The sequence below is a fragment of the Labrus mixtus genome, chromosome 6, assembly GCF_963584025.1.
Source record: "Labrus mixtus chromosome 6, fLabMix1.1, whole genome shotgun sequence".
Taxonomy (NCBI): Eukaryota; Metazoa; Chordata; class Actinopteri; order Labriformes; family Labridae; genus Labrus; species Labrus mixtus.
Window position 1 is genome coordinate 5,535,004 of NC_083617.1, and position 24,979 is coordinate 5,559,982.

General features: G+C 42.3%; 1 protein-coding gene across 1 annotated transcript in view; it reads left to right on the forward strand.

Annotated features, from left to right (window-relative positions):
* dst (dystonin) overlaps positions 1 to 24,979 on the forward strand; it is a 112,131-nt gene that overhangs the window by 41,317 nt on the left and 45,835 nt on the right. Inside the window, exons 15-47 of the mRNA XM_061039610.1 lie at positions 88 to 556; positions 650 to 778; positions 927 to 1,004; positions 1,105 to 1,266; positions 1,604 to 1,708; positions 1,901 to 1,996; positions 2,094 to 2,219; positions 2,320 to 2,472; positions 2,559 to 2,713; positions 2,797 to 2,923; positions 3,047 to 3,230; positions 3,906 to 4,063; positions 4,156 to 4,334; positions 4,444 to 4,582; positions 4,678 to 4,871; positions 4,958 to 5,120; positions 5,214 to 5,297; positions 5,495 to 5,602; positions 5,705 to 5,803; positions 12,094 to 12,240; positions 13,944 to 14,032; positions 14,126 to 14,234; positions 14,854 to 18,984; positions 19,076 to 19,222; positions 19,346 to 19,561; positions 19,642 to 19,785; positions 19,883 to 20,119; positions 20,988 to 21,140; positions 21,243 to 21,476; positions 21,626 to 21,910; positions 22,493 to 23,041; positions 23,193 to 23,369; positions 24,217 to 24,340. Of these exons, the coding sequence (XP_060895593.1) occupies positions 88 to 556; positions 650 to 778; positions 927 to 1,004; positions 1,105 to 1,266; positions 1,604 to 1,708; positions 1,901 to 1,996; positions 2,094 to 2,219; positions 2,320 to 2,472; positions 2,559 to 2,713; positions 2,797 to 2,923; positions 3,047 to 3,230; positions 3,906 to 4,063; positions 4,156 to 4,334; positions 4,444 to 4,582; positions 4,678 to 4,871; positions 4,958 to 5,120; positions 5,214 to 5,297; positions 5,495 to 5,602; positions 5,705 to 5,803; positions 12,094 to 12,240; positions 13,944 to 14,032; positions 14,126 to 14,234; positions 14,854 to 18,984; positions 19,076 to 19,222; positions 19,346 to 19,561; positions 19,642 to 19,785; positions 19,883 to 20,119; positions 20,988 to 21,140; positions 21,243 to 21,476; positions 21,626 to 21,910; positions 22,493 to 23,041; positions 23,193 to 23,369; positions 24,217 to 24,340 (9,650 nt within the window). The remainder of the gene's footprint in view (positions 1 to 87; positions 557 to 649; positions 779 to 926; positions 1,005 to 1,104; positions 1,267 to 1,603; positions 1,709 to 1,900; positions 1,997 to 2,093; positions 2,220 to 2,319; positions 2,473 to 2,558; positions 2,714 to 2,796; positions 2,924 to 3,046; positions 3,231 to 3,905; positions 4,064 to 4,155; positions 4,335 to 4,443; positions 4,583 to 4,677; positions 4,872 to 4,957; positions 5,121 to 5,213; positions 5,298 to 5,494; positions 5,603 to 5,704; positions 5,804 to 12,093; positions 12,241 to 13,943; positions 14,033 to 14,125; positions 14,235 to 14,853; positions 18,985 to 19,075; positions 19,223 to 19,345; positions 19,562 to 19,641; positions 19,786 to 19,882; positions 20,120 to 20,987; positions 21,141 to 21,242; positions 21,477 to 21,625; positions 21,911 to 22,492; positions 23,042 to 23,192; positions 23,370 to 24,216; positions 24,341 to 24,979) is intronic.

The window sequence follows — 24,979 nt, forward strand, 5'->3', positions numbered from 1 at the left end:
AGCTAGACCGCTTGCAAAAAAAAATAATTCACTAGTTTGCTATGAATATGAATTGAACTCACTTTTTCTTTTCCTTTTTCAACACAGGGTATCAAAACTCCGGGATGACCTGCTGTCTCTGAGAGCCGAGTGCTCGTCTGTGTACAGCCATGGCCGCACGCTGACAACAGAACAAACCAAAATGATGATCTCCGGCATCACACAAAGCCTGAACTCTGGTTTCTCGCAGAACATCAACTCAAGCTTGACACCATCCTTTTCTCCTGCACTCACTCCAGGGGGGTTAGGTACCCCTGGATCCACGTTCACCTCTAGCCTTACACCGTGCCTCACCCCGTCCTTGACACCTGCCTTGACCCCCGGCATGCAGCCTTCTTCAGTCCAGAGCTACATGGGGAGTGGTGGCGGCATGGACCCGAGCAGCCTCAGGCATTTGAAACACATGCAGATCCGCAAGCCCTTACTGAAATCCTCGCTGGCGGATTCCAACATGACAGAAGAGGAGGTCAACATGAAATTTGTTCAGGACCTCCTAAACTGGGTGGAAGAGATACAGGTGAGTAAATCAGCGTAAAGTGATTTCTAATGCGCTGTGGCTTTAATTCTGCAGAGTACTGAGTATTTGAATCTGTTTTTCTTTTGTTTTAAGATGACACTTGATCGTTCAGAGTGGGGATCAGATTTGCCGAGTGTGGAAACACATTTGGACAGCCACAAAAGTGTGCACAGAGCCATCGAAGAATTTCAGATGAGTCTTAAAGATGCCAAACTGAGTGAGGTAAGCATTTTGGGTATTTCTGAATCTTCTATCTTATAATCTCTATGAAAATAAAAACGATCATAAATAATCTTAAACTCAATTTTTGTCTTAAATTTTGCTGCAGTTGCATAAAATTAAAAGAAAAAAACTGTTTGTCTTTTCTCAGATTCAGATGAACATGCCCCTGAAACTAGCCTATTCAGACAAACTGAACAACCTGGAGATGCAGTATGAGAGGCTGTTGGTAAGTGGTCTGTTTACCTTTTTAAAGTTACATCGTAAAATGTGTCTGTTCATGTGAGTTTTGTAGGCTCAACTCATGTTTGCCCCTTTTTTTTCTTCAGATCTGTTCGAGAGAGCGTCAAAGCCACCTGGAGAGCCTGCATGACTTTGTGTCACAGGCGACTCAGGAGCTCATCTGGCTGAATGAGAAGGAGGAGGAGGAGGTTGCCTTCGACTGGAGTGATCGCAACAACGGCATCTCGAAGAAAAGAGACTACCATGCTGTAAGTTAGCTGTTTTTTAAATTATTTGACTTATTACTTAATCTGTGAAATCCTCATTGCAGACAGAAAAACAGAGGCTTATTCAAGGGCTTATATGCAACATAACAGCAATCTCAGGAAAGGAGCTAAAAGCAGACATAAGAACAAAGCACAAGAACCCAAAGCAACGTCGCAGATGTCACTGACTCTGCACACCTTTCGTACTCTGACAGAAAAGCTGTGAGGGCCTGACAAGCAAAAAGAAAGAAAAGATAGTTGATAGTTTGAGATGATGGAAAGAATGCTTCTTTACAATGACTGACTGTCAGAGATATTAAGGTTTAATCTCTTCCCACAGGACCTGATGAGGGAGCTGGATGAAAAGGAGGAAGTGATCAAGTCTGTGCAGGACAGGGCAGAACGCCTTTTGATCAAGAACCACCCCGCCAGGCTCACTATTGAAGTAAGCCCTGCATGCTTTTTTTCTTCTGTATTGTAAGCTCTGCGGTCAGTATAATTATTGTCATCACTTTTTTAGAATAGCAGAAGTGTCTCCACCCTGCATTCATCGCTGCAATAATCGAAAGCTCTTTTCATCTTGTACCTGTAATTTTCCTGCTGTTATACCTGGATTATGTTTTTTTTTGTCTTCCAGGCATACAGAGCTGCCATGCAGACACAGTGGAGCTGGATTTTACAGCTCTGCTCATGCGTCGAGCAACACCTCAAGGAGAATGCTGTTTATTTTGAGGTTAGCCTCTGGCTGTTTTTTTTTTGTCTGTAAAAATTGGCAACGTGTCTTTGTCTCTCACATTCTAATTCATCATTCTTCTTCTTCTTCTGTGCAGTATTTCAGTGATGCCAAAGACTCCATGGACTACCTTAGGAACCTGCAAGATGCCATTCAAAGAAAATACACCTGCGATCGAACGAGCAGTCTACACAGACTGGAGGACCTCCTTCAGGAGTCAATGGTAAACAGATACATGAAGAGTGAGTGCAGATGGAGATTGTTGCAAAAAAGGAAAAAAAAATACATGTTTTTTTTTTTTTTTTTGCTGGGTGTGTCCATAGGAGGAGAAAGAGCAGCTTCTTCAGTACCGCAGCACTGTAGCTGGATTAGTGGGCAGGGCCAAGAATATCGTGCAGCTGAAACCCAGGAACCCTGACAGCCCTGTGAGATCCTCCATCCCTGTTAAAGCCATCTGTGATTACCGACAGATAGAGGTATACAGAAGTCCCTCTTCTCCATAATATCCCAGTATGATTTGAAAGATTCAAACATGGCCGTGCCTTTGTGACGTCTTTCTCAGATCACCATTTATAAGGACGATGAGTGCGTGTTGGCCAATAACTCACACCGGGCAAAGTGGAAGGTCATCAATCTAGCCGGGAACGAAGCCATGGTGCCCTCTGTCTGCTTCACTGTGCCTCCACCAAACAAAGAGGCTGTTGATATGGCAACAAGGTGAGATGCTAGTGTCTGGAACTGGAATGCATAAGCCCTGCAAAACTGAAATGGGTGGTTAATTTGATTTGATTTCCTTGCAGAACTGAACAGTTATACCAGAATGTCCTGGCACTGTGGCACCACTCCCACATCAACATGAAGAGTGTGGTGTCGTGGCATTATCTCATGGCTGATATACGAGCCATCCGCAACTGGAATGTGTCCTCGGTATGTTTGGATTACTGTTTTGCTCTTTTAGATCTCCAGCTGATGATCGATCATGTTGATAAGGTTCAGTTTATAAGTTTTTAAAGTTGTTTTATATCCCATGTATCTATCTCACCCAAACAGATAAAGACCATGTTGCCAGGCGAGCATCAGCAGGTCTTGAGCAACCTGCAGTCGCACTTTGACGAGTACCTGGAGGACAGCGAGGAGTCCGAGGTCTTCACGGTTGCGGACTGCGCCCAGCTAGAGAGAGACGTGCTGGCCTGCAAGGAGTACTACCAGGAACTGCTCAGATCTGCAGAAAGAGGCAAGGCTCACATTCCCATTCTCACCCTGTAAACTAGTACCTGCCGGTGCAAATTGAACAAAAACATCCGGGGGGAAACACATGGACCTTAAGCCTGTTAGTCTTTAGTTAATGCCTTTTGGAATTTTGTTGTTTTAAAGGCTTGTTTGTTAAAACACGTTTCTATGGAGATGGTTTTCTTAGCTCTGAATGAGCAGCCACAGATGCAAAATAGAGGAGAGGACATTTTTTTTAGAATACTAATATTGTATTTTGAGGACTGCAGAATGTTTTTTTTATTTCAACCGGGACACAGATATATTTATGAACACTAATTTATATTACTTGACTCCTCTTTTGCGCATTAACTTTTCATCTTTTAAAAAACAATGTGTGCATGACTACGCTTAAGTAGTGTACAAAGTGCTATGATTTAGAGGAACTGCATCAGGTCCTTGCCAACAGGATTATGATGCCATCTAGTGGTGACTATTTGTCTTGCTGCTTTATGTATAAAATCAAATGTGGGTTTAACACTCTTTTTGTTTTGTATGTAGTATCACCTGTTAAATTGTTGTGATTTTTAAAAATGATGACTAGTTTTAGCTCCAACAAAACTTTCCCATAACTTTTTGACAGTCAAATGTAATTGGTTGATTGATATTCTAATGGCATTATTTGTGCTCATTTCCACAGAGGAACACGAGGAGTCTGTGTACAACCATTACATCTCAGAAATACGCAACTTCCGCATGCATCTGGAGGCTCATGAAGAACACCTGATCAGGCAGCTCCGTACGCCTCTGGAGAGAGACGACCTGGACCAGAGCCTGCAGCGCATCACTGAACACGAGGTATCCATCTCGGTACAAATGATCTCTTCAAATTGTGAAATCCTCAGCCGTGGTTTTACTAAAATCGTGATTTTCTACATGCTACCTTGCAGAATAAGACATCAGAGCTGGATAAATTGAGAGGGGACCTTGACGTCATGAAGGAGAAGTGTGAGGTGTTCCTCAGACAGGCTGCAGGTTCTCCTTCAGTGCCGAAGCTTTCCTCTGAACTCTCCGTCCTTGTTCAGAGCATGGGCCAAGTGTCCTCTATGTCCTCCATTTATATGGACAAGTAAGACTAACTTCTTTGTGCAAGAGTCGAAACAGTGACTTTTCGATATTTTGACTATTTATTAAATGGATTTAAAAAATGAATGTAACGGGGTTCTCTTATTTTGCAGACTGAAAACAGTGAGCTTGGTGGTGAAGCACAGTCAGAGTGCTGAGGCGCTTGTGAAGGCCTACGAATCCAAACTCTACGAGGAAGATGCCATGAACTCTGATGTCAAGTCCATTGAGGCGGTCATTTCAACACTGAAGGTAAACTAAATGTCGGATTCAGCATTTCACCAACTTTGGCAAACTTTTTTTCTTAGCTCACTTTTGAGACATCTCTCCTTCAATGTGATTTTTAGCAATGGCGGACAGAGATCGACGAGCAGCAGGAGGTGTTTCATGACATGGAGGACGAGCTGCAGAAAGCGCGAGTCGTCAGCGAACGCATGTTCAAGGCGCACAACGAACGTGACTTTGACCTGGACTGGCACAAGGAGAAGGCCGATCAGCTGAGTGAGAGATGGCAGAACATTCACTCCCAGATTGACAGCAGGTCAGTGTTCACTGCTTCTTAAAGCATTCAGCATTCAAATATTACAAGTTTGATTATTTCTGTTGACTATAACTTTTCAATTTCAGGCTAAGGGACCTGGATGGTATCGGCAAATCATTGAAACACTACAGAGACTCCTTCAGTAATCTCGATGAATGGGCGAGAGAAATGGAAGCATCCCAGCTGAAGGCCCAAGAAAACAAACCTGAAGATAGCAAGGCGCTGGCTGAGCTGTTAAACACACAGAAGGTAAAACAAGGATTCAGCTCTTGAAAACAAGACAAAGAGTTTACATTTATTTGGATTGCTAAATATGCATTTCAAATATTTGCCTTTTTTCAGGTCCTTGTCGCTGAAATCGAACAGAAACAAGGCAGAATTGACGAGTGTCAGAAGTACTCTGAGCATTACTCGTCCTCCATTAAGGTAAACTGTTTTTTCAACAATTTTTTTTTACCGATGCTTATTAAGCTTTCTTATGGTTTTACAATATGTGCATTTAGCAACTTGTGTAATTTCTACTTCAGCTTTGTTGGGCAAGGGTCAAGTGAAGATCTGAACTGAAAAACTAGGTTTCACCTGAGAAGGAAAACAACCTTGTAACCTCTCACATCTCTTTCCAGGATTATGAACTTCAGCTGATGACCTTCAGAGCGATGGTCGATTCCCAGCACAAATCCCCTCTGAAGAAACGGAGGATGCAGAGCTGTTCTGATTCCATTCAGCAGGAGGTAAAACGGTTAATACACTTACTGAGGACTGGAGGCTTGAGCTCTTAGTAAAACACATCTCAATGACAAACTTGTGTTCTTTTTTTTGTCTTTGTCACACAGTTCATGGATCTCCGAACACGCTACACCGCTCTGGTTACCCTCATGACGCAGTATGTGAAGTTTGCAAGTGAGACGCTGAAGAGAACGGAAGAAGAGGAGGTGAGAGAACCATCTCTGAATATTTCATGGATTTCCATACTTGCTTCCATACACTATAGCGGCTCATGCAGCACATTTTTAGACTTGTGGGGGCTATATGGATGCTTTAAATTGTACATTTTCTCCTTGCATTTTCTCTTTGCATGGTTCCTAGACCTTCTGGTTTGCATTCAAAATGTTAACCTCATTCTTATGTTCATTAAATAATGAAGTAACAGACAATGTATTTCTAAGCCTTCTCTGCCATAAGTTCTTTAATTCCTCCAAGGGTCGTATTTCTTTATTTTTGTGGTCGGCTCGTCGTGAGTGGAGATCTTTGCTTCAGTGCCCAGAAGAAGCAAAGGAAATGCATGTGTGCATGAATATTTATGAGTATAGCTGGTGATGGTGACCTGCTGGGAGGAGAGAGACTTTTTTATTCCTCGACAGAAAGTCTTTCTCGTGTAGAACTTTCTACAAGACATGCAGCCTCTCCAGGAGTTTGTGTCCATATTTGTTTTGAGATGTATTCTCAGATCAATTTTCTTAAATTGTCATGAGAAGGGAATCTGAGGGTAAAGACACTGATCAAATCAATGACAAGTACTTTAAAAATGTTTTTTATAGAACCAGATTCCTTATTCGTAAGTGTTAAACCTGCAAAATATCGCCAATTTCAAAATCAGGCGATCTTGAAACTGCACTTTCCTGGAGGGATTGTTTGATATTTCTGCAGCTTTCTGGTAAGAAGTAAGAATTTCATGCTTTTTTACAATATGGATTGAGCTTTTAAAAAAAAAGTGGATGACATATTTTTTTGCATTATAGAACAGAAAGGCTAATGACAAAGCAGAGAATACAAAGCGGACAGAGAGCATGGAGCTCCAGAAAGCCGAAGGGGAAGTAGAGGTTAGTCAACTTAGACAACAAATCCTGGACCAGGAGGCTCTGCTGGTTGAACAGCAAGAACAGCTGGAAGAGTTGGAAGGAGAAGTGGAAACACAACAGAAGACGATTGATGATCTAACCTTTCAGAAATCACAACTTGAGCATGACGTTCAGCAGTATAGCACCAGGTTAGACATAGCAGTTAAAGACAAAGCTGCCAGTGACGAGGAATTAAGCCATGCAAAACAGCTAATAGAGCAGTTAGAGGCCAAGTGGGCGCTCACTCAGGCAAACCTAGAGGACATCTTGAAAAAAACAAATGAAGATCAGGAAAAACAAGGCCCCCAACTTCAGAGGATGTTGCACATCGAGGAAAACATTGAGGAACAGTTGCAAAGTGAAGTCCACTCTGCGGTACCAGAGAGTCAGTTGACAGTTCACAGTGAGTTATCTGCAGTTAGAGAAAATGAAAGAAAGATGGGAGAAGCCCTTCAGCAGAAACAGGAGGAGCTAGACTTGGTGCAGAAAAAAGCAGAGATGGCTGAAGAGAAAGCAGAAAGTTATAAAAAGCTGTTGGATGACAGCAATAACAGGGTGAAGAAACTGCAGATGGACATGGAGAATGAAAGGAGTACCATGAGGCAGAAAATAGAGGATGTCCAGCAGGAAGCACATAACATGAAGAAATCCATCTATGAACTTCAGGAGGAAATCAGATCTCTCCAGAGAGAAAAGTCTTCGTTGGAGCAAAGCACATTTTTCCAAAGCACCGAGGTGGAAGGTCTCAAAGAGCAGCTGAAGGTCACACAAGGAGAGCTGCATAAGAAAAGCTCTGTGGAGCAGGACAATGTTTTTAAAATCAACAACTTGGAAGAGGAGGTAACGTCAAAGCAGGCCGTAATAGATCAGCTGAAGTCTAAATGCAACGAGCTCACGAGGATAAACGCCTCGTCTGATAGCGACGTAAGAGGCCTTCAGATCCAAACAGAGTCGCTGGAAAAAGAACGATCATTTTCCGAGCAAAAGATCAAGTCCTTAAAGAGCGAGATAGAGAGCTGGAAACAGCAGCTTCAAGCGGCTAACGATGAAAATAACTCAATGAGGAGATCCGATCAGGCGTCGCATCTCAAATGCAAGAACCTCGAGGCAGAAATTCAAAAAAGTGAATTAGTTGCTGTACAGCTGCAGAAAACGGTAGACGAGTTGAAGCAGATGAATACAGAAATGGAAAACAATCTGAAGAACGCGAGAGTTAAACTCGATCAGGTGAAGATGGAAATGGACAGTAAAGATCAGCAGGTTAAAATCTTACAGTCTCAGGCAGAGAGCACCAAGTCTCAGGTTAGAATTATTGAGGAGGAACTAAATAGGAAATCCATAACCTACCATGAGCTCCAAATGAAACTGCAGGATTACAGTGAGGAGGTAAGGGACATGAACGAGCTGCAGCAGAAAATCAAAACATTCAACTCTAAAATGATCAATTACGAGAGTGAGATATCCAATCTGAAATTAGAGCTGAAGTCGGTGTTTGCTGAGAGGAACTCTGCAAATGAAAAGATCCACATGCAAAACATTGAAATTAATGATTTGAACATGACGCTAATGGAAAAAAGCGCAGAACTGCAAAAAGAAACCGCTGAGAGTCAAAAACATCGCAACAAAGTCCAGGCGTTAGAAGATGAGCTTTTTAATCAAAAGATCAGTATGAAAGGGGTAAACTGCAGCTCAGAGGAAATTATAGAGAACCTAAAGCAGGAGATGTATTCACTCCAGAACGACAAGAAAGCAACAGAGAGGAAGCTAGAGACTTTGAATATTAAAATGTCAGAGTTGAACTCTTCCCTGCAGAGAACTAGGGAGGAATTGTCGAAAGAGACCCAAGAGAGACGAGCCAAAGAATCTAAAATATCGCAGCTCGAGTCTGAGCTTCAGAGAACCAAAGTGACAATAAAAGAAGCGGCGTCGAATTCTGACAAATCTCGATCAAATCTGCAACATGAAAACACGATCCTTAAGAGGGAGAGAGGGGAGGCGGCGGAGAAAAACATCTTGCTGGGATCGGAAGTCAGAACGCTGAAAGAAAAGCTGCAGGGAGCTCAAAGAGAAGCTGAACAGAAGCAAAGAGAAAACTCTAATCTGCAGCTGAAGGCCGAGCAGATGGAGGATCAACTTGAGAAGTGCAAGAAAATGTTAGAGGAGTTAAAAAACAAACTAGACCTTCAGAAAGAGGGCTACGAGAGGCAGCTGGTGCTGGTGCAGACGGAAATAGAGAAAAAGCTTGTTTTACTGCAATCTGAAATCTTGAATGAAAGTGGCAATTCAAATCAGCAATTGCACGGTGCAGGAGTGGCAGACCTGGTGAACAAGTATTTCAAACAAGACATCACACAGATAACAGTTCATCAAAACATGGCTGAAACAAAACAACAGACAGACCGACAGCTGCAGATCAAAATGGACAAACTGGAGCAAGACAGAACAAAGCTCGAGCTTGAGCTCTCAAAGGCAAAATCGCAAATCGCCCAACTGGAAGACAAGCTGAAACTTAGCTCGAAAACAAGCACTCAGCAGCGCAATGAGCAGTCAAACGAGTCGGCCAAGGTGAAACAGCTCCTGGCAGAAAGTGAGCGGAAACTGATGATGAAGGACAGGGAGGCAAAATCTCTTCAGGGGCAGATAGATTTGTACGTCAAAGAGATTAAAAGTCTGAAGGAAATGCTGTCAACGCTCGGGGTCAACATGAAGGCTGAGAACCAGATGATGAACTATGGGAAAGACAACGAGGCTGCTTTGTTGAAGATGGGACAAGCAGCGATGCAGACAGCAGTTCCCTCATATCGATGTCCAAAATGCAACTGGGAGGACGAGGATCTCAAAATGAAAGTGTCCTCACAGGTAAGGAGGAAGTTAGCTCAGCTATACTGCAACACAATATCATAGTCATTATCAAGTAAAGATAATTTACTGATTGTTATCTTTAGCTTTTCTGGTTATCTATAACAGCGAACAATAATCTTCTGTAACTAAAAGAGATCTTCCATGTCATGTCTACAGATATCAACAAAGGAGAGAGAAAACCCTCTAGAAGGGCAGAAACGAGTCACACAAGACAAAATGGAAGTGATTCATTCAAGCCTTCCTGATTCACCAACAAAGAAAGTTTTGAATAGCTCTAGTAATCAAACGTCCACTGTGCTCCAAAAAGAAACGCAGAATGTCACCAGTACGAGCCAGACCAAATCCGAAGAGCCCACTGCTGTGGCGACGCAGGGATATTTGGCTCTGTGTGGGCTGACAGACAAACAGACGACTAAAATACACAGAGTCATCCGGACGACGACGTATCAGATCAACGAAACATGTGACGGTGTTAGCACGTCAGAGAAGAAAGCAGACAGGGAAGACAAACTGAAGAGTGCAGTGTATTCAACTTCTCAAAAGTTCCCAGAAACCAAAGGCAACACAAATATTCAAAGCTTAATCAAATTTAAGTTCTTGGATCAAGAGATTTTGCGGAAGTTGGAGGTGGGCCTCATCACAATGGAAGAGGTGCAGGCCTCACTCGCTCAGTACATCGGCAAACCAACTACGATTGCTGGGGTTTACGTGGAGTCCAGTAAAAAGAAGATATCCTTCCAGGAAGCTGCTGAGAAAGGCTTCTTAGCTAACACATACGCTCTTGAGTTTCTCGAGGCTCAGGCTGTGTCAGGAAGCCTGACAGATCTGTCCACAGGACAAATGCACTCGGTAGAGGAGGCCCTGGAGAGAGGTATCATAGAAAAAGGCTTGAAAGATAAACTAATGGAGGCAGAGAAAGCGGTTAGCGGGTACGCTTATGCTGGCCGAAAGCTGTCCGTGTTTCAAGCTATGGATAACAAAATTCTGGATAGATTCAAAGCCAAGAAGATCCTTGAAGTCCAGGTAGCAACTGGAGGATTGATCGACCCAGAGACCGGCGTCAGGGTGCCGGCTTGCATTGCTGTTGACCATGGTCTTTTGAACGAAGAGTTTCTTCAGGGTCTATATGATCCAACCAGTAACCCCAAAGGTTTCCACAACCCTGACACTGGACAGAAAGCATACTACGCAGAAATACTCAAGACCTGTCTTTTTGACGTGGACGGCGGCGTGTTCCTCTTCCCATTCGGTCAGAGACATCTAACAATCAACTCGCCCACAAGTTGCCATAGAGCTTCTGTTGTCATCAGCAGTTCTGGCAATGAAATGTCAGCTTACGAAGCTTACAAAGCGGGACACATTGACAAGAGGACCTACCATTTTCTGTCACAGCAGGAAAGTGAGTGGAAGGAAAAGTCAACGGTCGACACCAACGGAAGCCCACGTCACATCATAGCTGATGTCAGAAGTGGCCGACAACTTTGTCTAGAGTCCGCAGTAAGTCAGAGGTACCTCGAAGCATCTGAGCTCGAGAGCTACCGCAGCGGGCTTCTCAGTATCTGCGAGATCGCAGACATCATATATTCAAGGATGGTCGTTGTGGAAGATGTAAACAGCCCAATCGCTGGTCTTTGGGACGTCAATCAGAAGAAGAGGATATCAATACTTCAGGGTTTTCAGCAGGGTTTTACCGATAAAAACACAGCGCTACGCCTGTTGGAGGCCCAGGCCTGCACTGGAGGAATCTGCGACCCCGCTTCTGGGGAGAAGGTTCCTCTCTCGGACGCTCTCAACAGAGGTTTATTAGACGAGGGATTGAGCCAGCAGCTCCAACAGTTTGAGCAGGCGTACAATGGCATCGTCCATCCCAAGACTTCAAAGGCCGTGTCCATTTCCAAGGCCGTTCAGGAAAATCTCTTCCCAAAGGATGCCGGTTTCCGCTGCATTGAATTCCAGCTCCTGACTGGAGGATTGATAAACCCGGACACTCATGACAGAGTCTCACTTGAGGAGGTCATCCAGAGCGGCCTGATTGACAAAGCCACTGCCGCTGTACTCAAAGATGAGAAATTCCTCAACAAAAGCCTCACCTGTCCAAAGACCAAGAGAAGAATCGCATTCAGGGAGGCGCTCGAGAGAAGCGTGTTCGACTGCCACACAGGGTTAAGGTTACTTGAGGCCATAAAGATTCATGGTTTTGGAGCCAAATCGACATTTCATCATATTTGGACATATAAGCAATAAGCAGTTGTACATAGCAAAAACTAAAAAAAAAAAAAAAAGTTTGTGTTTGTCTGTGAAGTTACCCTTCATGACTTCACTGTTGAATAACCTTTTCAGTTCATTTCTCTTCATACAGTGGTTGATGCATCTTACAATGATATCTGAGCTTTGGTGTTTAAACTCTCATTAAAATGTTTGTTTTTTTAGGTATCCCACCATTTAAGGATTTGCCGCTTGCTTTCTTTCTTTAAGCAGATTTAACATTGTTGTCAAACCCCCCCATCTGTTTGAATTTCTAGAGGTCTGTTGATGAGGAGAAGAGAGAGCATGGTGATAAAGTTAGCAAACTATTGCACTGGATGTCCAATGTGAAACAGACTTCAAACAATGGTGGAAATGCCCAGAAAGATAGCAATGCCAACACAGACGCTTCTAATAAGCCCCAGGTAAATAACGTGTGCTGTTTGTGGTGTTTTCATTGTGTCTTGTTGTTCATACCCTGCCACATATGTTTGTACATGAGACAATGCTTTTGGTTTGATGGTGAAGAGTATTTTTCTAGCATAATCATATCACAGCAATTTGGTGTCACAGTGAATGATTTATAATAATAAAAGAATCACTGTCTACTTTCTGATCATTTTATTTATAGGGTTTCTAATTACTTTATCAGATCTGATGTTTCCCCCTGTCACTTAGCTCCCAATGAGATGTTTTGTTTTATTACTGATTTCATGAACGGACTCACATGTATGTTGCACAAGCACAAATAATTCAGAACAATCAGCCCAACTGGTTATCGATGTAACACAATACATTTCCCATGTTTGTCTAAGAAACCATTCACTCCACATTTAGTCCGAAGCTGACATTATGCTACTTAATTAGGATTTAAAAGTATAATTTCACTAATGCATAATAGCAAACGTTAGCAATGCAATACCATTTTAGTTGTGATAGATTAGCGTCAACGAGCAGTTTGGTAATTTTTAAGGTCAGTCCAACTTATTGACGTATTAGAAAGAGACTAAATAAGGAGTGCAGATTCTGTCTTGTTTCAAAGGTTTTCGCTTACTTGGCAAAATCTGGCACATTTCCAATTTTCACTGTTGCTATTTGTATACACGTTGTACTTTTATGTTACCAGTTCAGACCTGTGTCAAATATTGAGATAAACAATGTATCAATAATCAGTGTAAGAGCAAACTATCAGGCCTCTTAATCACACTATTATTTTATTGCATTTGAGTAATCAGTGAAGCTTTTGCTGTTTTATCAACTATAAGCACAGGATGCTGACATTTTAATATTATTTTTTGTAAACATAACAAACACAGTTAAAGTTAAATGTAGGAGCATGAATGAAATGTTTTATTATTATTGGTATTAATTAGAAAATGTTCTGACTTTATTCCACATAAATATATGTCAGTAAGGTTTATCTTTGCTAAAAAAAAATGTTTTTGATTAAAAAAGTGTATATTTTAACATTTTATATTAATCTTATAGTTTGTTTAATTTGCATTTATATATTAAAACAGAAAAATATTGTCGATAAAAAGATCAAAATCAACAAATTTAATGCCATAATGACAGCTTTGGACTTCTACTCTATAACTATAATAAGTTATTATAATTTGACACATTGAAAACATTTCTCTTATTCAGTTTCTGACTACAGTGAAAATTTTCCTCATTTTCTGACCATTCATTGAAAGCAAATGGAAAATACCCAAAGCTGCGAAATACATCAGTAGACAAAAGAAATCCAAAATAACGATGGAGATAAATCAACTCCTCGTTATTGCATACATAACAGAGCTCCAACAAACTTTAGAGTCTCTGCAGAGTTGTTCTATCGGAGTGATTTTACATTCCTTTTTTTAAAGTATTTATCAATTTAAAGAAAATCTACATTTAACATATTTCATCAAAGTTAATAGAAAACCCTTAATGGGATGTTTTATAACGATTTGAGTGTGTGTGAATGTGTGATCATTTGTGAGCTTTGTTTCTTCTTACTATTATCACACTGGTGGCAACAAAATTGTATAATAATAATAATAATTAGAAATGTAATCATACAGTCAAAGTAGAGCTACATTTCACAGGTTATCATGTATTAATGTGCTATGATTCTATGTTTAAGGTGTCAGTGGAAGAAATGGTCACTAAGAAGGAACAAATTGCAGAAGCATTGAGAGCCACCCAAATGATGCTGAACAAACACAGTGACAAGTAAGTCAAGCTACTGTTGACCCGCTCTGAACTTAAGACTTAGTCCACCTTGAGCAGCCTCAGGCTCACCCTTTGTGTCTTTGTGTCTCACAGGATGACAGAAGAGGAAAGAGAAAAGGCCCAGGAGCAGCTGAAGACGCTGAATCAGGCGTACAGTGAACTCTCTCAACATTGTTCGGATCAGACGTCCTCTGCAGAAGAGGTTGGGCTCTTGGCTGTTTCTTTTACTGCGTGGTTTGCATTTCTGTCCTATAATGTGTTATGAAACAGTGCCACCTGATGTTCGGCTGCATGACTAACCTTTTTACCTTCTCTCCAGTACAATTTGAATTGTCTTTTGCATCTCTCTCTCTCTCTCTCTCTCTCTTTCTCTCTTTATTTATTTACACTCGATGATGAGGGACAGAAAACAAGATTTAGGAAATCTGAGTATGCTGTGAACATGCTTTGCTGCACCCGGCTTTGGTCTGATAGTCACCATAATTAATGTTTTCAACCTGAAACATACACAGTAAATCAGATTGGATGCATACCCATTTGCCAAACAGTGTGTGATTTAACTAACCAACCTCTTTTTGCAAGATGCTGGAAAACTGCATTCCCTGATGCATGATAGCTTTATATGTCACACTCCTGTTGCAACCATGAAGCAGATTTGCACTCGTGCACATGATGTTTTAACATGTCTCCTTTTGTCTGCTGGTGAGTTAATATTTTGTCTTGTTTTTGAATACTTCAAATCAAAATTAATTTACTCTAAATACAAAATATGGTACTAAAAATCACTTCAGTAATTTTTGACATTTTCCTTTTTACCTTAGGATTCTAACTCCAGTGATGCTAAGCTTGTAACTGTACCCACAAGTGTCCCGATGGATGTCATGCCTGGAGTTTCCCCTCCAAAGACTGAGACCTCCAACCTCTCTAAGTCCAACCAGCCTGTGTGTCTGACCTCTGACGATGCGTTCAAACAACATGACGTTTATAAATCCAACCTGAACCATTCCCCAAAGTTGAATGAAGCAGACAAGTGCATACAGGGTTCACACATCACTTCTGTGTCTCTCTCTGATATAACGTCGGCGAGGGAAGGGGCCACATGTAACGACCCGATCATTAAACTGATAGATATCAAACAGGTCGGTGATGGAGTGGAGGTGTGCTACAGCGGGGACACACTGTCCCTGGAGGGGGCGTTTCAGTCTGGTGTAATACCTGCCTCCGTCTATGTAGAGATTCTTCAGAAGCAAAAGAGCCGTCATGATGTGATGGATTTGAGCTCTACCGCAGATCAGACACCCCTAGATGTGCAGGAGGTTGAGGCTAGTGAAGTCAACAGTCTGATATTAAAGTGCCTCAGCAGAAATAAATCACTGACACCAGGAAGGAGTATTCACACCCTCAGCTCATCTGGCGAGGCTTCAAGTGATCGGGAGAACATGTCGAGGCCGTCGGGTGCTGAGGTGGATGTAGCTGACTTCAAAGAAAGTCAAGATGTGCCAGAGGATGTTATGAGTAGTATATCAAACCTCCAGAATGCCGATAGACTGAAGGTGGATGCAGCGGTTCAGTGCGATATGATGAGCTCAAGCAGCACACTCATAGTACTCAGGAATCAGCAGTTTGTTGGACTTGTGTTGCCTCCCTTTGGGGAAAACCAAACAGTGTCTGAATCATTCCTGCGTAGTCAACAACAAATCACCACAGACAAGTTTACAAGCAGATGGTTTAGCGATCGGAGCAAAATAGCAGCTTTTTACATTCCAGAAAACTCCGAGGTGGTCGATATCGACTCTGCCGTCCAGCATGGTTTTATCGACTGCTTTACAGCAGAGGTTTTGAAATCTATAGAAATCCCTGATGTGTTCCCTGATGTGGATGAACTTAATGAGAAGTTTTCATCTTGGCTCATGTATAAAAAACTCACACTTGATGGATGCTGTAATGCTGCGGATGTTTCAAGTGTAGAAAACATCCCGACTACAGCTGAGGCCGAGCAGCTGTTCATCTCCTACCTAATGTTGAACAGTTACATTGACCCAAACACAGGACGGAGGGTTCTCATACTCGACACACAGCTCAGTCAGATGGTTCAAATCTTTCTCCGGGATTCAACATTTTCTGAAAACGCTGAGAAAAATGTAACCTCTTTGACTTTAGATGTCGGTCATCAATCAGACGTGGTCGGTTTGGAGAGCCCGTTGCACATAAATGAGGAAACAGAGGAGATGATGAAATACACACAAGACACATTTGCTCCTCCTTATCTCGTCTCCTCTGCCAATGGAAGAATTTCATTTGAAGAAAAAATATATGCAAATGACGAGGCACTAAAACAGCATCCGCTCAGAGATTTTTTAGTTTGTAATGACACTGATATGGAAAACGCAGAGCCTGAAGAAGCAGATGAAACCGTGTGTCAAAGCTGGACAAAGTCAGGAGAATCCGCAGAGAGACTTTTTGAAAATACTTTACAACATGATAGCGTTGGAGGCGACTGTGAAGGTGACGAAGTTCCTTCTCTTCCAGACATTTCAGACTCATCATCGTTAGGGATGTTTGACTGTGAAATGACTGTGAAATCCTTCCACCAAACAATCACCTACACCCACGACGCTGACTCACTTTGCAGTGAATCAGAGAAAGTAGATTTCAGCCAGGCTGACTTTTTTTGTTCGGAGGACTTTTCGGAGGCTGAAAATGAGCAAGACTACGTGGTTCATCTTCTAAAAGCAGAAATAGAGGAAGTGTCTGTTGTAGATGTCACCTCTGGGAGACATAAACTAGAGGAACTGGAGGAAGCTCCCGGTGAGCGAATGGTTGAAGAGATGAAAAAACTGCTTCAGATGGATTCAGATGAAGAAGACGTTATTGTGGAAGATGAGGAGAGCACAATGTTTGATTCAAAACAGGCAGACTCAGATTTTAGCATATCCTCAAATACACTTCTTTCCATGGGTACAGAGAAGAACCTTTTGGGGACAAGTTGCACCAATAGTTTCAGTGAGTCATTGAAGTCAGAATTGGTCGAAGATGACCGCAAAACAAACATTTATCAAGAAGAGAGCAGCGCTCATTTCATTCCTGATGATCACAATCTGGGCTCTAATATTATTAATGAAGCTGAAAGCACACCGGAGCCGGTCGAGAGGAAGGTTGCTGTCCTTGTGCTTAATCTGACCAATCAGGAAGCTAATATCAAAGAGATGGAGAGTGAGAGTGGAGATGCAGAGGTGGATTGGGAGACAACAGGAAACGTAGATAAGATGAGTAATTCTCCACATCGTTCCCCTCCCTCGGTCGGTGCTCATGAGACCGCGATGATCTCACCCTCGTTGTGGCGTCAGGTTACTGCGGAGTGCGTTCATCACGCTGAGGGAGAGCATTTACCGGCCGAAGACGATGACTCACAGGGTGCAATCAATCTGATGGACACAGCTGATGAATCAAGCGCTGTGATAGAAAACTCTGCTACAGCTACACAGTCACGTCCAGCTCGTCTGAGTGACAGGATTAGTCCTGAAGTTCAATATTCAGCATCTGCTAATTCAGAATCTGACATTTCTACCACTGATAATGAGTGTTTCATCGTTGGGTATGATGTCGAAATGGGAAACCAGACAATAGGCGAAAGCGAATTAGACATTTCTTCATCGCATCGCAATGTGTTTCTCGGGGAAAGTCAAATTGAGAACGACACATGTACAGTTCGGTCACCTTTGGACACCGAGCCAACTTTAAGTGGAGATTACTCATCGCTCGGGGCTTTGGTTGAGAGTGCAGTCGTTTCTGTCTCCAGGGGTACTTGTAACAATGATGACAACATTGCAAAAGATGGCAGCAGAACAGCATTACCTCAGCAGGCAGCACTTGATTCAGAAAGCGAATTAAGTGTTGAAACTGAGCCACAATGTTCTCATAACGGCCCGGGTATGTTTGTTCAGAGATCTCCTCAGTCTCCTGTTGTTTTTGATGAAGAGGCTTCAACCAATACAACCAGTCTGAAGTGTTTTAATGTACAGGATTCAGAAGGTTACACTCTTTTGTCAGGTTCACACGGCATTGAGTTAAGCCCACACAGTCTTCCCCAAGAGAGGCAACACAGGGACATACTTCCAGATTCCAGTGACATGAATCAGATCTCTTTGTCAATGAATACACAAATGCCAAAGGCAGAAGATAAACTAAATGCAGATATCGGTGCAGAGATGAATCCAGGAATGTCTGAAAGTGTAATGGGTGTAGGATTAGGATCTGATATTCAATCAAAGGAATTAAAATCAGATCAATGTGCTGCTGAGCATCACCAGGAAGCTGCTGATTTCCTGTCAGAGAGCTGCAGTACATCTTCAGCTCCATCTTTGTTTTCTGAGGCTGTAAGGACATGTTCAGATGACCCGGAGGTATTGCTTGAAGCGATTAGTGTCAGTGATTTGCAAAAGGCACAAACACAAGACAGTGACTGCACGATTGCTATAATTGCAAATACTCCACAAAATACAGACGAAGAGAGAGACACATTGCACGGACTTATAGAGAGCGCTCAACCCGATCTCCTCATGGACCTGCTGAAGCAAAATGCCCCCGATGTGAGCAACAAAGAAGGGGGAAGCTCGGAGCTGATCCTGCAGGGGGACAAAGACGGTGAGAAGACAGAAAAGTCTGAGGCTCCAAACATCCAGCTGCAGCTGCTGGAGGTTCTCAAGTCTGTTTCCTCGAGCCAAGACCTGTCGATGCTTCAGGAAGTGATGGACACGCTGAACTCTGCTCTGGGGGGGGATTCTCAGGAGGAGCGGAGGCACATACTGGAGAGCATCAAGGAGGAGAGCTCAGGGGGGGAAGATGAGGGATCGGAAGGGGGTGACTGTCAATCTGCTGCGACAAGTCACCGATCGTCTCCTCAGTCGCCCGTCCGGTCAGATACCTGCAAAGTAGAGGAAGTCAAAAACAAGGTCGATTTTTATGTTGATGTTAAACACTCCTTTAGTTTTTGAAATAAGAAACATATGCTTTACTATTGTTTTGACTTTTCCTCTCCAACAGCTGTACTCAATCCAGGATTACTTGGAGTGTGTGGGGAGACTTCAGGATCACGCTGATGTTTTAGATGATGTCGGAAATGACCTTTTAATGCAGGCTCCTCTGGGTAACCACATGGAAGAACTGCAGATCCAAATAGAGGAATGTCAGGTTAGAAATAAACCACTTAATCATGTTTTTTTTATTGTATTGTCACATTATAGCATATGTGTTCTCAATTTTTCATTTATGTACATCCATATGTATGCATTCGATTTGTGCTTTTTTATCCAGTCTCTGGAGTCCCAGCTTTCTAAACTGGCTGGTGTCCTGACAGCTGATTTTGAGAAAGCCAAACAGCTCATGAATTCTGCTGATGAGGGCGTTCCCATACAGATCCAACAAGATTTGGCCTCCACATATATGGAGCTGGAGCCTAACTTTAGGGCTGTTTCACAGATGTGTGCAGACAGGGGTCACTCCCTGATTCAGGCGATGGAAGCAGGAAAGGCAAGTGGTCAATGCTGGTGATTAATATAAAATGATGTAATAGATGAATCAGCTGTTAATACTTAAAATGTGATTTTTAGGTACATTTGGAGTCAACTTACCAGAAGCATCTCAGTGATCTTAAGGAGTTAGCAGGCATCATCCAACACAGCTCTGAGATGAATGACAGGGATTTGAACACATGTGATGTGGAGTTACTGAAAGATTTAATTCAACAGAACAGGGTATCTTTAAAATCCCATTTAAAAAAAAAATAAAAATCAGTTTGTACACTTACAAACCACAACAACATCCTCAGCATATTTCTGTCTTCTCTTCCAGGACACTGAGAGCAATCTGCAGAAAGAAGCTCGACTCAAGTTAGAGGACATCACATTCGAAATCCAGTGCTTTATTTCTGAGCATGCTCAGTTCCTGAGTCCGGCTCAGAGCAGCTGCCTCCTAAAGTTCCTCAGCAGCACTCAGAGAGCATTCAGGGAGCAGACCGACAGACTTCTTACCCAGAGGAGCGACCTAGAGGTCCTTCTGGACACCTGGGAGAAAGAGAACCAGCAGAAGGTTTGCCTGCGGATATACTGTACTAACAGAACAAAAATACATCATGTTTTGTGCTAATCCTTACAATGCATGTAGAGTGGGCTGTGTAGGCCATGTTATGAGACAGATTTAAGCATTGCTGTTGTAGCATGAAGTGTGGATAGGAGTAAAAAGTACATCAATTCAAACTGAGGCAGAAAAAGCAAAAATGTTCAGGTTAGCAAAAATAACTAATTTATGGCAAGACATTTCTCAAATGTTCTTCATCTGATTGCTAGATCAGTCAGCTCCAAAAAACAGTGAGTTTATTTTGTAAATGTATGCAATATTTGTGTTGATTCTAGTGTATTTAAATATATAACTGGACTTTGAAAGTGTCTTTATGATGTATTAAGAAGCATCCAACGTTTTAACATTTGTATGTGTAAGTGAATTATTGCCTTTCTTTTCAGGTTCTCCTTTGAATGCTTTAACCACATTGCATGTTCAAGTGCCCCGTCACTCCTGCAGACTAACCTTTGTGCTGGTTGTATCCTACAGGCCTCGAAGACACCAGTGAACAAGTATTTGCAGGCAATAAAGCTTCTTTATGGGAAAACTTTCAACAATAACAAGCTGGACTGAATGTCTCCTTTAGAAGACCAAAGTGGCATACGGCAAAAAAAAGCATGTTCACAGCATATTAGGGTTTTCACACACTTGTGATAGAGGGAATTATTGTCTTTTGCATGTTTCCTTTATATGCTTCAAATGTTTCCTCAACCTTGTTTTGTCTTTTGTGTTCTCCAAAAGTGACTGGGATGGGTTTTCAGGGTTTGTTATGTGGTGAGAATATGAAACCTCCCTTTTTTTTGAGTGTTTATTTTGTTGTTTTTATCTTGATTTACAGTCCTTGCAGGAGAAACACAAGGAATTCACAGATAAGTTGGAGGAAGTGTGTGATAACCTCACCCTGACAGAAAACCACCTGATTGGTCACCAGCAACAGGCTGAACATGCAGAGAGCGTCACAGACCTGCAGCAGTACCAACAGGAACATCAGGTTTGAAATAATAACCCTCCTTTATGCACAGTATGTTTCTAAGTATGTTATCATCAGTTCAGATCCGTCTTGACCGCACTACTTCCTCTGTTTGTTCTGAAGAATCTGCAAAAAGATGTGTTGACCAACGCCAGTGCCTTAAATGAAGTCATCACCAGTACCAAAAAATTTCTGGAGGAAAACCGCAACAAGCTGACGCCGGATGAAATCGCCGTCATTGAGAGCAAGTTAGAGGAGGCTAAAAGCAAAGCGAAGGTCATCGACCAGCGGGCCGAAGAGTCCAGGAAAGATCTGGAGAAGGTTGTTACCACGGCTATAAAACAGGAGAGTGAAAAGGTCAGTTTAAATGAGCTTTACATGTATTTGGAAAATATGTAATGCATCAGATTTAACAAGCAGTGTAATAACAAAATTGCTAAAATGAAGGTATGATAATATTTATAAACTCCTCTATTCAGTATTGTGTTATCAATCTGTCTCTTCAGGCCGCAGCTGTTGAGCGCCTTGAAGAAAGTAAGAACAAAATCGAGGGTCTTCTGGACTGGATATCAAACATAGGGAATCAAAACGAGAACGGTCTGGTTCAAACTGACCATGTAAGTAAAGAGAACGGAAACCTGCCTGAAGAAACCTCAGCTCAGGGACTGATAGGAGACGATGACGATGCCAACGGAAACGCATTACAGACCTCTGAAATGGACGTCGACGGAGAGACCAGTGACAAGAAAGACGCCTCTCTGGATCTCGATAAGCAATATGACAGAGTCAAGGTACAGCTGTTTGTTGAGAGAAGGTTAAAGTTTGTCCAGGATTTCATTCCTACGAGTAGGATCTTTGCAGGCTGGGACTCTCTTTCAAATCCCAGAGAATTACTTCTGCCAGATCATCACAGTTCAATATAAAATATGAGAAATAACATGACTAAACTAGACATGTCTTCTTCAATTTATAATCTGGTTTCACAGTAATTGCAGACAGGCCCCGCTGCCAAAAGAAAACACCCAAATAATATTTTGTTTGACATTTAGAAAATTAAATGTCAAGTCAAGTGTTATCTGGAAAATTTGCCGTTTAATTGTGACATCTGGTATTAGAAGGGATATTTGACATCATAGGACTTTAAAGATCTATTCTAAGATATGTTTAAATAGTTTAGGAGAAGTTAATTAGAAGTTATTGAAACAGATAGGGGATTAAAATCTTACAGTAGATACTGCAGCTTTTAAAGTCAGTGAAAACAAATTGTTATAAAACATGGATTTTAATTTAGTTTGGATTATTTAAAAATGAGAATAAAAATGACTGCAATTTGTGTCGCTGTTGTATCCTGAAGACTTTGTTCTTCCCCACAGGCCCGTCATCAGGAGATCCTGTCCCAGCAGCAGGATCTGATCATGGCCACACAATCAGCTCAGGCTCTCCTCGACAAACAAGCAGACGTGCTGTCTCCGCAGGAGAAGGAGAAACTCCAGAAGAACATCCAGGAGCTGAAGGGGCGCTACGACGCCTCGCTGACGCAGGCCGAGCAGCAGATGAAGCAGGTGCAGTGTGTGCAGGAGGAGCTGAAGAAGTTCCAGGATGACACTGAGGAGTTCGAGGGCTGGTTGGGCCAGGCGGAGGGTGAAGTGGACGAGCTGGGAGCCCCTGCTAGTTCCCTAAATATCCTCTCTGATAAACTCCTGCGACAGAAAAGCTTCTCAGAAGATGTGATCTCGCACAAAGGGGACCTTCGCTTTATCACCATTTCAGGACAGAAAGTTCTGGATGTGGCTAAAGCTTGTGGACTAAACGACCCTGCAGCTAAAAGTGCTCAGCTGAACGTGGATACTTCAGGAACCTGTTCTGCTGTCAAGGACAAGTTGGACTCAGCAGCCAGCAGATACAAAACACTCCATTCAAAGGTATTCATTTTGACAGAAAGGTTGCAATGGCTTGATTTTGCCACTAGGTGGGAGCATTGTCTTCAATGAAAAGCCATGTAATGCCTCATTAAAATGTCATACTTTTCTATCTTATCACACATGAAGCTTAATTTAATTTCCTTTCTTTCAGTGCAATCAGCTTGGCGACAACCTCAAAGACGTGGTGGACAAATACAAGAAGTACGACGAGTCGAGCGCCGGTCTTTTGACGTGGCTCAACAGCTCAGAGGAGGAGGCGAGAAATCAGCAATCAGAGGCCATCGCAGCCGAGCCACAAACACTACAGAAACAGCTGGAGGACACCAAGGCAAGAGAAACGGAACGCCAGGGCTGTAGTGGTTAGGCTTGGTGTCAAGTTGAACTGAACTTTTCTTTGGAAAGTCTGATTCATGGGAGTTTTATGAGACGTCTCTAAACATTGCATTACATTTAGAGGAACATTGTTTTTGCACAGTGATAGTATAAAAAGACTGGTGTGCATCCTTGACTGAGCTCATCTTTGTTCTTACTACAACTCTCATAAACTCAGTTTGAATTTAAATGGATGTTCTGTTATGCATGATCTAGTTAAAGATAAAAATAATCACTTTTTTTTTAGAATGAACACATCCAGCATTTAGAGCTTTTACTATGATAGAGGGCCATGGCACAACAGACCTGTCTTACCATATACAGTGTTTCCACTGCCTTAAGTACAGAGTGGCTATTTATAGCTCTCTGTTCAGATTCAAATCCACATGTGAATAGTTTAACTCTGGTTATTTGTGCCGGCATACTCTTGCAGGGGGATAAGAAACTCAGCTGTCTCTGTCAAAGCTTTGGCTGCAGATCGCTCAAACATTTCTCTGTAGGGAGGTAGTGACTTACGGCACAGATATGCCCAGATAAGAGGCGCCTGAAGGCCTACTATGGAGCAGTGTGCTTTTGGCCTCGGCAGGCAGTTACAACAAACTATATCTGAGGAATGACTCGATATTTCCACAGATATTGTTCAGGGCTTTCTCACACAATTTCACTCCAATGTTTTTATTTTCATTCAAGCATCCTGGCAAAAATACAATCAGTACGATCCAGTGTGAATATAAGGAGAGGATATCCTTTAATGTGTAAACAGTGTCATATTCTCATCCCTCTTCTTGCTCATTGATCCACAGGCCCTTCAAGGTCAGATGACGGGACATCAGACGGCGATTGACACACTTCGCAAAACAGCTGAGTCTTTGATAACTTCTGAGGGAGACCTGCTGAGCAACTCAGATGAGATCCAGGAGACAGTAGGTGAGCGAGAAACTAAATGAGGTATCTGATGGTGCAACGTGCACATGATATCTGAGGGTGAAAACAAGTTTATGACAGCAGTTGTTTTCACACATTCACTGGGAAGACTGCATGCCCATGAAATCTTCCTGAGTTGCTTATTAACACACGTCACTCACAATGTGAAGTTTTCTCTGCTGGACAGTAGAGTGGGGAGGGTCTCAAGAGGCAACACATGACGTTAAAAAAAAACTGTGCAACTGTGTCCCACACTATAATGACAGTTTTTCCCCCTTTATATCAATGTTTCATGTAATTGAACATATTCACTGTATCAAAAGAGGAGTAGAAAAGAACATACTCGAGTCGTGAGCAGAAAAGAGGAAGAAGCAGCTACATAACATCCATTACAACTGCACTGGTTGCTTACTTTTATACATATGCCAAGACTCTCACCCACTCGGTTGCGGTGAATTTTACCTGACTTTGACCTGCTGCGTTCAAATATCGACTCAACCCGATGTGTGAACAAAGCAGAAACGTTACTACTACTGACAGGAAAAAGTTTGTTAAAGCCAGGGTGAAACATTTTGGGGAAGTTTTCTTGAGTTTGTGCATGTGGGAAGAAACAAAATCAAATAAAGATGTGTAAATTCTGTC